The following is an 11799-nucleotide window of genomic DNA, read 5'->3' as shown; positions in this document are numbered from 1 at the left end:
CTAGCACTTTGAAAGACTATGTTCTAAATATTTCTAATCACTCTGTTCAAAATTAAATTGACAAATTACTAGTCAATTACCAAAAAAAAAAAAAAAAAAAAAATAAAAAAAATAAAAAAAAATCACAACATTCCAATCTCCCTAATGTTTTATTACAATCATTTTTTAAAAATTCCATATTACAATCAATTATTATGCCTTTGGTTAAAAATGAATGTGAATTATTTTACTTAATACGAGTACTAAATTATCGATTACGGGTTGATTCATAATGGGTCATTTTAGTAAAAACATGCAACTATGCAAGAGCTCGTTGATCAATTTTCAAACATTTTAGTATGGAAAATCCTAGTGGTGAAAGCAAACTTAGCAAGAGTCATAAAGTATTTTTCAAATACAAGATGACAGCCTCAAAATCTTAGAATGAAGTGCAAGTTTCTTAATTATATGAACTTAGAAGTTCAATCAACATTCAAGCAACTGAGTTCATGGATGCCTTTATATATGTGTTTATTCAAACACCTAAAACATCATCTGCTCAAAACTACATTTGCTTTCTTTTATTGTAATCAGCTTCAATGGCTCAACCTCAAAATTTCAACTATCCATTTTTCCCCTTTCCACCACCACATGCTTTCCCGTTCCCGCCGAAACCAGCACCTCCCTTTCATCCCATTTCTCCAACAAAACCAACCCCACCATCGCCATCAAACCCTCCTCCAACGCCGATAGGCCCGATACCTAAGCCACCTCCCCATTCTATCCCTCCACCAAAGCCCTCAAACCCTCCTCCAACGCCGATACCTAAACCACCTCCGCACTCTCTCCCACCACCAAAGCCCTCGAACCCTCCCCCATCGCCTACACCTAAACCACCTCCACACTCTCTCCCACCACCAAAGCCTTCAAACCCTCCTCCATCACCAAAACCCAAACCGCCTCCACATCCTTTCCCTCCACCAAAGCCCTCGAACCCTCCTCCAAGGCCATCTCCACACCATGTGCCTCCACCTGCTCCAGCAGTAAAGCCACCACCACGGCCACCAAAGCTTCCACCACCACCTCCTCATGTGGTGCCTACTCCCCCTCCTGCTCCAGGGCACCATGCTACTACCATCATCATTGTCTTTGTGTCTCTTGGAGGCGTCTTCTTTCTTGCATTCCTCTCAGCTGCATTGTTTTGCTTCATCAAGAAGAGAAGAAAGAGAAAGATCAAGGAGACTGATAATATTACTGTTGATGAACATATGCACATTCATGAAGAAGCTGTACGTGGTCCTCATGGCGAGCAAGCTGTGCTCGTAACCTTCGAAGATGACATCCATACTCATGAAACTAAAATAACTGATGAAATAGTGAGTGGGACTTCGCATGATAGGGGTGCACATCATCCTCATCATTCTCTCCAAACAGCTGCACCTACTTCTGACTCTGATCAATTTCAAATCGAGAACAAGAACTCGTGAATGAGCTGAAGAACATGCTATGTATGCATGCACTGAGGACATAAATCAATGGTGAACGAAATAAGTTTAACCATGATGCTTTAAATTTGCTAATTTGTATGTACATTTCAACAAATAAAGTTCAGAATTCTTTCTTTCTTTCTTTCACGAGATATTTTTCTTAATAAGAAAAAAAAAATTATGATTGCATTTTTCAGATGCTTCTGGTAACAAATTTTAAAAATGACACAAATGAAAGGGCTAATATTACATACAGAGTACAAAAGGTCAAGTGTGATTCAGTGACATGATAATCTTCTAACTGGGAAATACACCATTAATGCCTAATTCCTAATAAGCAGTAATAACGGTGAAAGCAGGATACTCCAGCTGCATTAACACCAAATCCCCAAAATATCAGCATCTCAAGTGTGCGAGATTAAGTCTGCATTTGTAACCAATTGCTGGAATAAAAAACCATAAAACTTGAAGATACTGACTTGCTAAGTTGCTGGCAAACTCCAGAGTTTTGAACATTAAAATCGATATCAAATTATGTATTAGCATCATTTCATGGTACACTTGCAATCTTAGCTGATATATGGACCCTTCCCTTCAAGAGTTCATGACTCACTATACAAAATGTGGAAGAAAATCCAAACCTCAGGGATTAGGAGCAGAGAGATGATTACGACATGAACTTTACAAAGATGATGATGGAAGTCAAGGATCGATTGCCATGGGAGTAATACGCCTCTTAGCTGGCTTGCTAGATACAGGAGTGCTTGCCACTGGTGATGCCTGTTTGTTATCTGTTTGGTTATTCCTTAAAACAACAGGGCTATCTTTTGCAGTTTGGTTACTCTCTAAAATAACAGTGCTGTCTTTTACAGAAGCTTTGACCACCATTGCTTCAGGCTTCTTTTGACTAGAAGTCTCGTCAACATGACTACTAGCAGTCTTTCCATCTAAGAAAGTCATATAAAGAATAAATATAGTGATAGAAAGTGTGCAGAATAAAAGGCAAAATTTCTCAAAAATGACAAGACAAACCTGGAAAAGGGATAGGTGTTCCCAGTTCGTCACTTTGAAACTCTACCAATGTGCAGTATCCATCTTGTGATGATAATGCTAAATACTTTCCATCAGGCGACCTATCAAAAGCTACAAGTTTCAGTATCCATTTTGTGATGATAGTGCTAAATAAAGTTAACCATGCTATTCCTACAGAAGGGAATAAGTATAGGGAGGACATTACCATGCTATATCTGTTATGGCTGCATAATGCAGACCAGCCAAGATAGCTAGAGGGGCAACACTTTCTGTGTCATAAATGTACAGTGAATTCAGAGTTACCACAGCAAAAATGAGCCGGTATGGAAGCTTGAAAAACCCAGCTGTCAAAGGCAATAAAGGTTCATTTAATAACATCAAATTGTGAAATTATTCACCATAGCATCAAACTAAAAAACTATACTACCTGAGTTTGATCCACGAAGGTTAAAAGCCAAAGGGCAGAAATGCACTGCTACTACAGGCTTGCTGGCACCGGGAAGCTGCAATGCAGGTCTGGATGCCAATGAAAATAGATTAGTTGTGCTCAAAACAGGGGAGGTGTACTCATTGAATCAAGAAAATAACAAAAATAATGCATTAAAATGCAAAAAAGTCGTTTAAAAAGGAGCAGGCAACAACTTTCCATTCTGGAGTCAAAAGATGCAACTTACCTTGAAAGATCTTTTCTGGAAAATACATAAGCAGTATTGATAGATTCAGAATCAGGTGAACATTTGTATAAACCTGCAACAAAAAGCAGTCAAGTGTTAAAATTAAAATCAAGTTCATGATATCTGGTATTAGCTTCTTAGAAACTTCAGATTCTTCATCCTCATAAGATTTTCATCTTGATGTACTCCACATTTATCAATAAATGGAAAATTCCCCTGAATGGGGATAAATCTACCTCCTACCAAGAGGGGAAAAAAAGGATAAAACATATAATTTCACAAGTAAATGAATCCCTACCAGCAGGTGCTAGTAAAAATGAACCATCAGGTGACCAGGCTAATCTTCGAAAGAATGATGGCAACGTCTCATCATGAAAGAGATGACTCTTCAAGCACTGCATCCCCAACTTTGACAATGTCAGTACTCATCAACACTAAACACAGTTGGTATGAAGTCTATGAACAAGTCATTACTAACCTTGGTATCATCTGCAGATTGCTGTTCTGCCTTAACAATCACATGCTGACAAGCATAATTCATCTTCTCTATTCCCTTTGCCTTCTGAGGTTTGTTAACATAAATTCTGCAAGTTCTGTCAGAACTAAGAGATGCAACAAACTTGGACAATGGATCCCATGCCACTCCCTGAACATAGTGTTGATGTCCATCCAAAATCTGATGGACAGAGCCTGAATGACAAAGATTTACATTTAAACAACAATGGAACAACAACAGGCAGGTATTTCACATACAATTCAAAATCTTTGAGTACCTTTCTCAGCATCCCATATGATGCAAGAATTGTCAACAGACCCAGAGATAAGATAAGCTCCATTCCTGGACCACTGCAGATCCAATACATCTTTTCTATGAAATCTGAAAAAGTAAAAAAGTTACATCAGACACACAGGATGCTAACACTTTAAAACTTAAAAACTGTTATAGATGCCAATCTATCCCGTCCTCTAACATACAATCTGCTGATTCCACCAATGACCAACCACATAGCCCAGTTGATAATCATGATTCCCAGATACTCGTAATAAACAACAAGCCAATATTAATCTTAAGAAAACGGAATTGTGGAAGTCCAGATTTGCATATACCTGGTATTCAAAAACAAGATTTCACTACAATGAATAATGATCAAATCAGGTTAGATTAATAGTTTTCCATCCCTTGAGAATTGAAGCTGTTGAGTCATGACATATACAGGTTTTATACAGTGATTGAAGTAAACAAATCTCCATGAATTTCATAAACTTGAACCCAGAAAGACTGCTTTCATATCTCATTTAGCCACTACTTTTCTACACTGCCTAACAATATGCTTATAGATAGAATCAACAAAATAAGGTTTGCTAAAGATAGATTAACAGTTGATCAAGAAGGTAATCTTACGACAACGTCTTCAGAACTTTCCAAACTTGACCAGCATCTGATAGATGAGACTTCCATAATATAAGTTCACCTCCTACATTAATAAAAACTCTATTCAGAAATCAATAAGCAACGAAAAGCCAAACTGAAATTTCAATATCACAGGCTCACAGCAAGTAATTTACATACCATCTGCACCTGAAGCAATTAATTCTCCTGTCCACAGCACAATCAAAAGAATGTTTATTAGCATAATCATCAAAGCCGCAAGGAAGTTCATGCAAAACTAGATACATGCATATGCAGACTGTCCACATTCATGCAAACTAGAAACAAGGATTTCCAAACACATTGTACAACTTTAGTTCCACCTACTTTTGAGTATTGCCAAACACAGATTGAAAGCTTGGAAGTTTGGAACAGACCAAGAAACTTCCATCTAATTAACCTCGTCAGTCAGTCCTCCTATCATGTCCAAGACCCCCTCTCTATCTCCCAATAATTCAAACGCAATTAGTCTGCAAATCATCTTAATATATAAAACATATTATCATGTAGCACAACGTTTGACACTTTATGTTTGAACATCAACTGATGGAAGATACTCATATTCCTCTTGAAAACTAGGCAACTAGCACACTAGCATCATCACTGAATCTTCAGGTATAAGTTCAACAATTTTCAAAATCAAGCGTGATGAGTCATTGGCAGAAAATATAAACTTCACAAACTAAAAAAAAAAAAAAAAAAAAAACTTGAGAAAGCCAAATTTGTCAAATCATCAATTGTTACATATTACAGCAACCAAGAACAATATTAGTGTAGCCCTAAAGGTGAGGCTACTGCCATTTTATCTTTTATACTATCTTGCTTCAGACCCTTTAGCATGTGGGAATAGGAAATGAAAAATTGGAAGTGCATTGAGCAAGTCTGCAAGATTAATTCTTACCTGAAGGAGCGAATCGAAGAACATTCACAGCAGAACTGTGATAAGAAAGACTAGTTTGATAGGAAGCTGTTGGAATTTTATTTTGCGCTTCTTCCGAATCCACTTGCCAAATCTGAAATAATCCCATCAAGCAGTTGAAACACAGGAGAACGCTCAGAACAGGTCAATGCCATCACAGATTTTAAGATTAAACATACACGAAACAATGAAACTATCAAGAATCTAAATATTCCAAAGATGCGCAGCATGTTTGCAAGCAAGTCCATTTCATGTTAAAGAATCATGATTAGAATATTTGTTAAAACAATAATAGACCTAAAATCAAAAACACAAATGTTATTCTCAATATTACCGACTACTATGATGATATACTTGATCATTTTCATTCATTCCCAGAAACGTTATTCTCATGCCCAATTGCACAAACTTATTCAAGATTCAAACTTACCCTAAAATGGGATCTAATTGAATTCGAATTTTTAATAGCACTACTGCCATCAAAATTACAACCAAAATTGAAAATATTAACAAGAACCCACAAATCCTAACCCTAATCCAGCCCCAAAATTGACATAAAGACGGTTAATTTACAATGATACTAAAGTATCCCACAAAATCGCTCATTATTTGATTTTCTTCAATTAAAGCATTTACAATCGAAAATTCAAAATAGGGTTTAATTGAAAAGAGTTGAAAACTTGTAATAGAGGAGAGAGAAGGAGAAAAACCTTGATATCGAAATCAGCGCCGCCAGTAGCGAGAAGTCCAGAAAAGGGATGAAAATCTAGGGTTAGAACTGGCTTAGTGTCGTGCCAATTGATCTGAACTGTTCCTCCTTTCATTTTCTCAGTGGATTAAAGAGAAATTGAGTAAAATTAATCAAGATCGACAGAATTGTACTCGGAAATTTTAGGGTTTTGAGAAATAATTTGGGAAATGTTCGGTTATTTCTACCTATCTGATAGAGGAAGAAGAAGAGGGTGTTTGGCGCCTTTTCTGTTTTGGCGGGAAATTCGAGATCTATGGTGCCTTAACGCTAAAGTGGGTTATCTATTTATGAAACAGATTAAGAAAAAATCATGTTGAATTGGACTCCTGTTGATCATTTAAAAATGGAGAAAATGTTGAATTGGACTTGTGTTGTTCATGACATGATGGGCCCTTTTAGTATTATTGGTTAAAAACCAAGCAGGCTGCAAGCCATGCTTGTTTTCACGAGTTGCCAGATGTCTTGGTACAACAAGTCTCATATGATACTTGTAGCGCATATGAGGAAGGATGACTTGAATTGAGTCTTATGAATTCAAGCGTCGCACGGGCAATCTGCCTGCGCTCATCCTATGATATTGTGCCAAATTTTTAAAATGATACCATGTACCATCATTGCCCATTACTGTACCTCTCGTGTCATGTCGTGCTCATGGTGGCTAGGGACATTTCATGTTGTGTTAGTAAGATTTATTTTGGCAAAAAGTTAGATGTTTAGCCAAATAAAAAAATTAGGTGATCACTTTTATAATGTTATATTGTTTGAAAATGTTTTTTTATTTATTATTATTTAATAATAATAATAATAATTAAAAAAAAAACATTTGCGCTTACACTGTCAATTAAAATAATTTTGCTAGTAAAATTAGGGTGGAGGAGTAATAGCCAAGTGTAAATTACTTGATATAGATTGGCTTAAAACCCTTAATGACATCAATAGCAAGTTCTAATTGGTTTAATGAAATCATCAAAACCACATTAAAAAAACAGGGTATATTTTCAAGCAGTCAACTTGACAACTTGTGCATGCAAAACCATTTTACTATAAAGTCCATCACTTGACGTTCACCCACTGATTATATTTTCACTAGTTCAGTAGCTTCCCACCATTTAACTACAAACTTATTTTAGTAATATCATATTATTATTTTTATTTCAAATTTAATTGATTTTTAAAATACAGTAGAAACTAGAAAGTAGTTGCTGGTAATTGATTTTTCAGCAGCAACTACACGTAGTTGACCCATTGAAATATTAACTTTTGGACCAACATTATAATAAATGCATATATAACGAGCAAATCCAAAGTCCCAAACACCAAATTTTAGTGGCATAAATCAACATAATTAAATAAAAATGTGTCTATTTAATTCTTCATGTACTTCATTAGAATGTCATAAATTTTCTAACAATTCTGAAGTGCCAAATTATTACTCTAAGTATGGTGTTAAGGAGGGTATTAGCACGAGGAAGAAGCTAGATTGGCTAAGGAACAACTTAATTGGAAATGATTTGGAATTCATTTCTCCTTTTGGTAAGCGCAAAGTTACTTATTTAGATTGTACCGCGAGTGGGAGGTGCCTACGCTACATTGAAGAATATATCATGCAACACGTCCTTCCTTCTTATGGTACGTTACACCCTCTTTCCGTCTTAACTTAAATTTCCTTTGTCAATCTTGACCGTTAATATCTTTGTTTATATATGAATACAGGGAACACTCACACGTGTGATAGCTATGTGGGTCAAGAGACAACAAAGATGGTAACTCAAGCGAACGATTACATAAAGTCGTGTTTAGGAGGTTGTAGAAACGATGCACTAATATTTTGTGGGTCGGGTTCAACATCAGCAATAAAACGACTTCAAGAAGTCATGGGAGTAGCAGTGCCATCAATTTTAAGGGATAGAATGTTACAAATTCTAAGTAATGAAGAAAGATGGGTGGTTTTTGTGGGGCCACATGAGCATCATTCTAACTATCTTTCTTGGAAACAAAGTCTTGTTGAAGTGGTTGAAATTGGGATGAATAAAGATGGGTTGCTAAACTTGGAAGAATTAGAGGAAAAACTTGAGTATTACAAGTCTAGAAAAAGATCAATTTTGGGATCATTTTCTGCTTGTAGTAATGTAACTGGGACTTGTTTGGACACTAGAAGAATTGCTTCTCTTCTTCATCGTTATGGAGCCTTTGTTTGCTTTGATTTCGCTTCCAGGTAGGTATATTTCCGTCATTTAAAATGTTATCTAGTGATAGGTCATATGAAAATACAAATTACGTATTAATATTATTGTATATGTGAAAATTTTGCATCTACATACACACCCTTTTACACAATTTTTTTTTTACTAACATTAGTTGTATTTGATTTTTTATATGTGGTATGTAGTGGGCCATATGTGGAGATCAAGATGAGATCAGGGGAGACGGACGGCTACGATGCAATATTTCTTAGCCCTCACAAGTTCCTTGGAGGACCAGGGTCTCCTGGCATCCTTATGATGAACAAAGCTTTATATTATTTGGGATCTTCTCCTCCTTCTACTTGTGGAGGTGGCACAGTCTATTTTGTTAATTGCTTTACTGAAGAGGTTCGAATTTATTTTTGTATAACTTTTTATACAATTTCATTGCATATACATCAAAATGATTTATGTGGTGCGATTTAGTTATAGATTACAAAGAGGACAATTATTTTCAGACAGTGAGAGTATATATTATTGAACATATTGTAATGTATAGCGTGTTACTGAAATTGCAGAACACGATATATGTGGATGATGTGGAAGAGAGAGAAAACGCGGGGACTCCACCAATCATCCAAAAGATCAAAGCAGCCTTGGCAATATGGGTAAAGGAATATATAGGGTGTGAAGTGATTCACAAACAAGAGACTTATTTCATTGAAAAAGCCTTGGAAAGGCTTCTTCCTAATCATAGGATCTTTATATTAGGTAACACGAGAGCAAAACGACAAGCGATTTTGTCGTTTCAAGTGTACTCACATTCAACATATACATATGATGAGAAAACCAGCGAAGGTGATAATAATAGTAGGCTTTACATGTGGGAAGAAAGTGGTAAGAAAAGAGGTAAACCACTTCACGGGGCGTTCGTTGTGAAGCTACTTAATGACTTGTTTGGGATACAAGCTAGAGGAGGGTGTGCTTGTGCTGGGCCTTATGCTCATCAATTGCTCAAAATTGATCACAATCATTCACTTGCATTGAGATCTTATGTAGAGAAGGTACGTTTTAATGATCGTGTTTTGATAATACACTGTATATATTAATCCATGAACATTCAGTTCAATGATACATATATGTACATAGTGCGTACGTGTTATCTTTATAATTATAGAGTTAAATTAAATTTGGAACATTGAATATAGTTATATTGTAATTTTTAGGGCTATCTAGGAGTGAAGCCGGGATGGGCGAGGATCAACTTTCCATACTATCTATCAAACGAAGAATTTGAGTTCATCTTGTTAGCCTTAGAATTGATTGCTTCATTTGGGCAACGTTTCCTAGCAATATACAACTTCAACTGGAAAACTGGAGAATGGACTTTTAGCAAGCAAAAATATCATGAAATCATGCATAAAAGTGACATTGATTGCGATTTCTTTACTCAAAATTTAGCTAGTGATGTACAAGTACTAAGCCTAGATGATCACAATGGAGTTGAAGACTACAATGCAGGACAAGTATTAAAACATAAGTATGCATCATATTTGGAAATTGCGACGAATATAGCTCATTGTTTACCAATATGCCCTGAAGAACGTCCCATACCAAATGACATCGATCCACAATTCTTATTGTATAGGGTTTAATTAGTTTCAATTAAGCTTCTTTTTTGCTGTAGTTTTTGTCAATTACATAATTCATTACTGCATAAAACATAGAAGAATTGTTTATTTCCCGCCTTCCTAGGACGTACAACTTGTTTGCTGAATGCAAATGGACTTCCAATTACGTATTGTAACAATTTTAACATGGTAAATTTGTCAAAAAAAAAAACCCTTTTAAAAGCACCATTTTGCGAAAAAATTCTTTTAAAAGCTTTTTGGTTTTAAAAAACCACTAAAACCACTACATTTATTTTTTTTGCGAGAGAAAACCTATTCCCCTAATTACCTTCTAATTAACTTAATTAAACTCTAAATTCTTCTAATTTATATACTATACTAAAAGACAAGCGCCTCAATGTGAGACTGACAAATGTCTCATTATGATTCGCTGTCTTTTATTAATTTTTTTTAATTATTATTATAATACATTTATTATGTTTCCATATGTATAAAAAAAGAAATCTGTACATTTTATTCTAAATAAATACATAAACTATTATAGTAAAGTCTTTTTTTTTTTTTTTTTTTTTTGAGAACCTATTATAGTAAAGTCTATTGTAGTAAAGTAACAGACATATACACATGCAAGGTATATTAAGAAAAGTATCATAAAATATGTTAGTATATATGTAAATAATAATAGCTACATAAGAATAAAAAAATCTTAGTATAAAAAATATCAAAATTACATATGTATGTATGGTAATTCATATTCTACCTAGAATATTATGTTTATAATGAAAGAAGATAGTTCGATAAATATTAACAAGCCTATCAAAGGCATTATATACATTGTAAGCTACGTATGGTAAGCTATAAAGTAGACCTAATTTCCTAAAAATAAGGAAGACAAGTATACACTAAGCAAAACTATGCCAAAAAAATGATGCATATATAAAATAGTTTTTGGTTTTAACATAGATAATATATATCAATAAAATTTATATGAAAAATATTCTCATTCTATAACCATTAAATTTTCATATTTTCTTACTCTTATAATGCTTATATTCAAAATTTAAATAATTTAATATGTAATTGTATGAGTTTTATAACATTCATAGTTACTATATAAGAATACATGTCCGTAAAAAAATGCATTACATACATGATGGTTAGTTGATAAATTATGTCTTTTATTCTTATTACTAGATTAGAACCCGTGCGATGCACGGTTATATAAAACCTATTTTTAATTTGTACATTTTAAAAATAAGTCGCGATTATACATGAATATAAATAAGAATTGCGTATATTTTGTAATTTTATAATTTTTTATTCATCAAAATTATGATATATTATATGTTCAACGTTGTGCAATTCATAGTTAAATGTAGGAGGTCGTGTATTAATGTGCTATTTAAAATTGTTTAATTTTCTTAAGACAAACTGGTAGGTTTTATTATAATGTAGAAGCTTCCAATATTTAAATTGCTAAAATGTTAAATATGATAACTCTACCCAAAAAAAAAAAAAAAAAAAAATGAAATCATCATTGCATTTAGGCGGGAAATTTTTTATTGAGAAAGCGACACGTGGGCAATGGTGACGTCGACAACTTCTGTTTTAGTAATAGTTAATAGATTTTAATAAATATTTTTTCAATCATATAAACTTTATCAATAACCATATCTATATATTTGTGTTGTATACTCAATCATCAGTTGTTGAT

General features: G+C 34.3%; 3 protein-coding genes across 3 annotated transcripts; 2 read left to right on the top strand and 1 right to left on the bottom strand.

The window, feature by feature from the left end:
- The first annotated feature begins 543 nt into the window (after positions 1-543).
- LOC145562108 (uncharacterized) lies at positions 544-1608 on the top strand. Its single transcript, XM_081622292.1, has one exon. It carries the CDS (start codon positions 579-581, stop codon positions 1464-1466), a length of 888 nt encoding a protein of 295 aa, XP_081478418.1. The 5' UTR covers positions 544-578; the 3' UTR covers positions 1467-1608.
- Positions 1609-1689: 81 nt separating this feature from the next.
- LOC145562091 (chromatin assembly factor 1 subunit FAS2-like) lies at positions 1690-6499 on the bottom strand. The gene is made up of 12 exons (XM_081622270.1): positions 6231-6499; positions 5503-5614; positions 4743-4769; positions 4575-4647; positions 3946-4049; positions 3651-3862; positions 3471-3567; positions 3173-3245; positions 2926-3014; positions 2704-2842; positions 2499-2599; positions 1690-2413 (listed from the first exon to the last, which is right to left on the bottom strand). Exons 1-12 carry the CDS (start codon positions 6342-6344, stop codon positions 2169-2171), a joined length of 1386 nt encoding a protein of 461 aa, XP_081478396.1. The 5' UTR covers positions 6345-6499; the 3' UTR covers positions 1690-2168.
- Positions 6500-7626: 1127 nt separating this feature from the next.
- On the top strand, positions 7627-10206 carry LOC145638613 (uncharacterized). Its single transcript, XM_081689603.1, has 5 exons — positions 7627-7900; positions 7985-8486; positions 8661-8862; positions 9033-9518; positions 9681-10206. Exons 1-5 carry the CDS (start codon positions 7627-7629, stop codon positions 10107-10109), a joined length of 1893 nt encoding a protein of 630 aa, XP_081545729.1. The 3' UTR covers positions 10110-10206.
- Positions 10207-11799: the final 1593 nt, after the last annotated feature.

Source organism: Chenopodium album, chromosome 1 (genome assembly GCF_948465745.1).
Source record: "Chenopodium album chromosome 1, dcCheAlbu1.1, whole genome shotgun sequence".
Lineage (NCBI taxonomy): Eukaryota > Viridiplantae > Streptophyta > Magnoliopsida > Caryophyllales > Amaranthaceae > Chenopodium > Chenopodium album.
The sequence above is the reverse complement of the archived record's forward strand: the minus strand, read 5'-3'. Positions and strand labels throughout refer to the sequence as shown.

Coding starts and splice junctions, on each gene's coding strand:
- LOC145562091 (XM_081622270.1), bottom strand. CDS start 6,344: ATGAAAGGAGGAACAGTTCAGATCAATTGGCACGACACTAAGCCAGTT. Junction 4,770..5,502: donor TCTTCGATTCGCTCCTTCAG/GTAAGAATTAAT, acceptor TGCTGTGGACAG/GAGAATTAATTGCTTCAGGT. Junction 3,568..3,650: donor AATCTGCAGATGATACCAAG/GTTAGTAATGAC, acceptor TTGGGGATGCAG/TGCTTGAAGAGTCATCTCTT.
- LOC145638613 (XM_081689603.1), top strand. CDS start 7,627: ATGTGTCTATTTAATTCTTCATGTACTTCATTAGAATGTCATAAATTT. Junction 8,487..8,660: donor TGCTTTGATTTCGCTTCCAG/GTAGGTATATTT, acceptor TGTGGTATGTAG/TGGGCCATATGTGGAGATCA. Junction 9,519..9,680: donor TGAGATCTTATGTAGAGAAG/GTACGTTTTAAT, acceptor TGTAATTTTTAG/GGCTATCTAGGAGTGAAGCC.
- LOC145562108 (XM_081622292.1), top strand. CDS start 579: ATGGCTCAACCTCAAAATTTCAACTATCCATTTTTCCCCTTTCCACCA.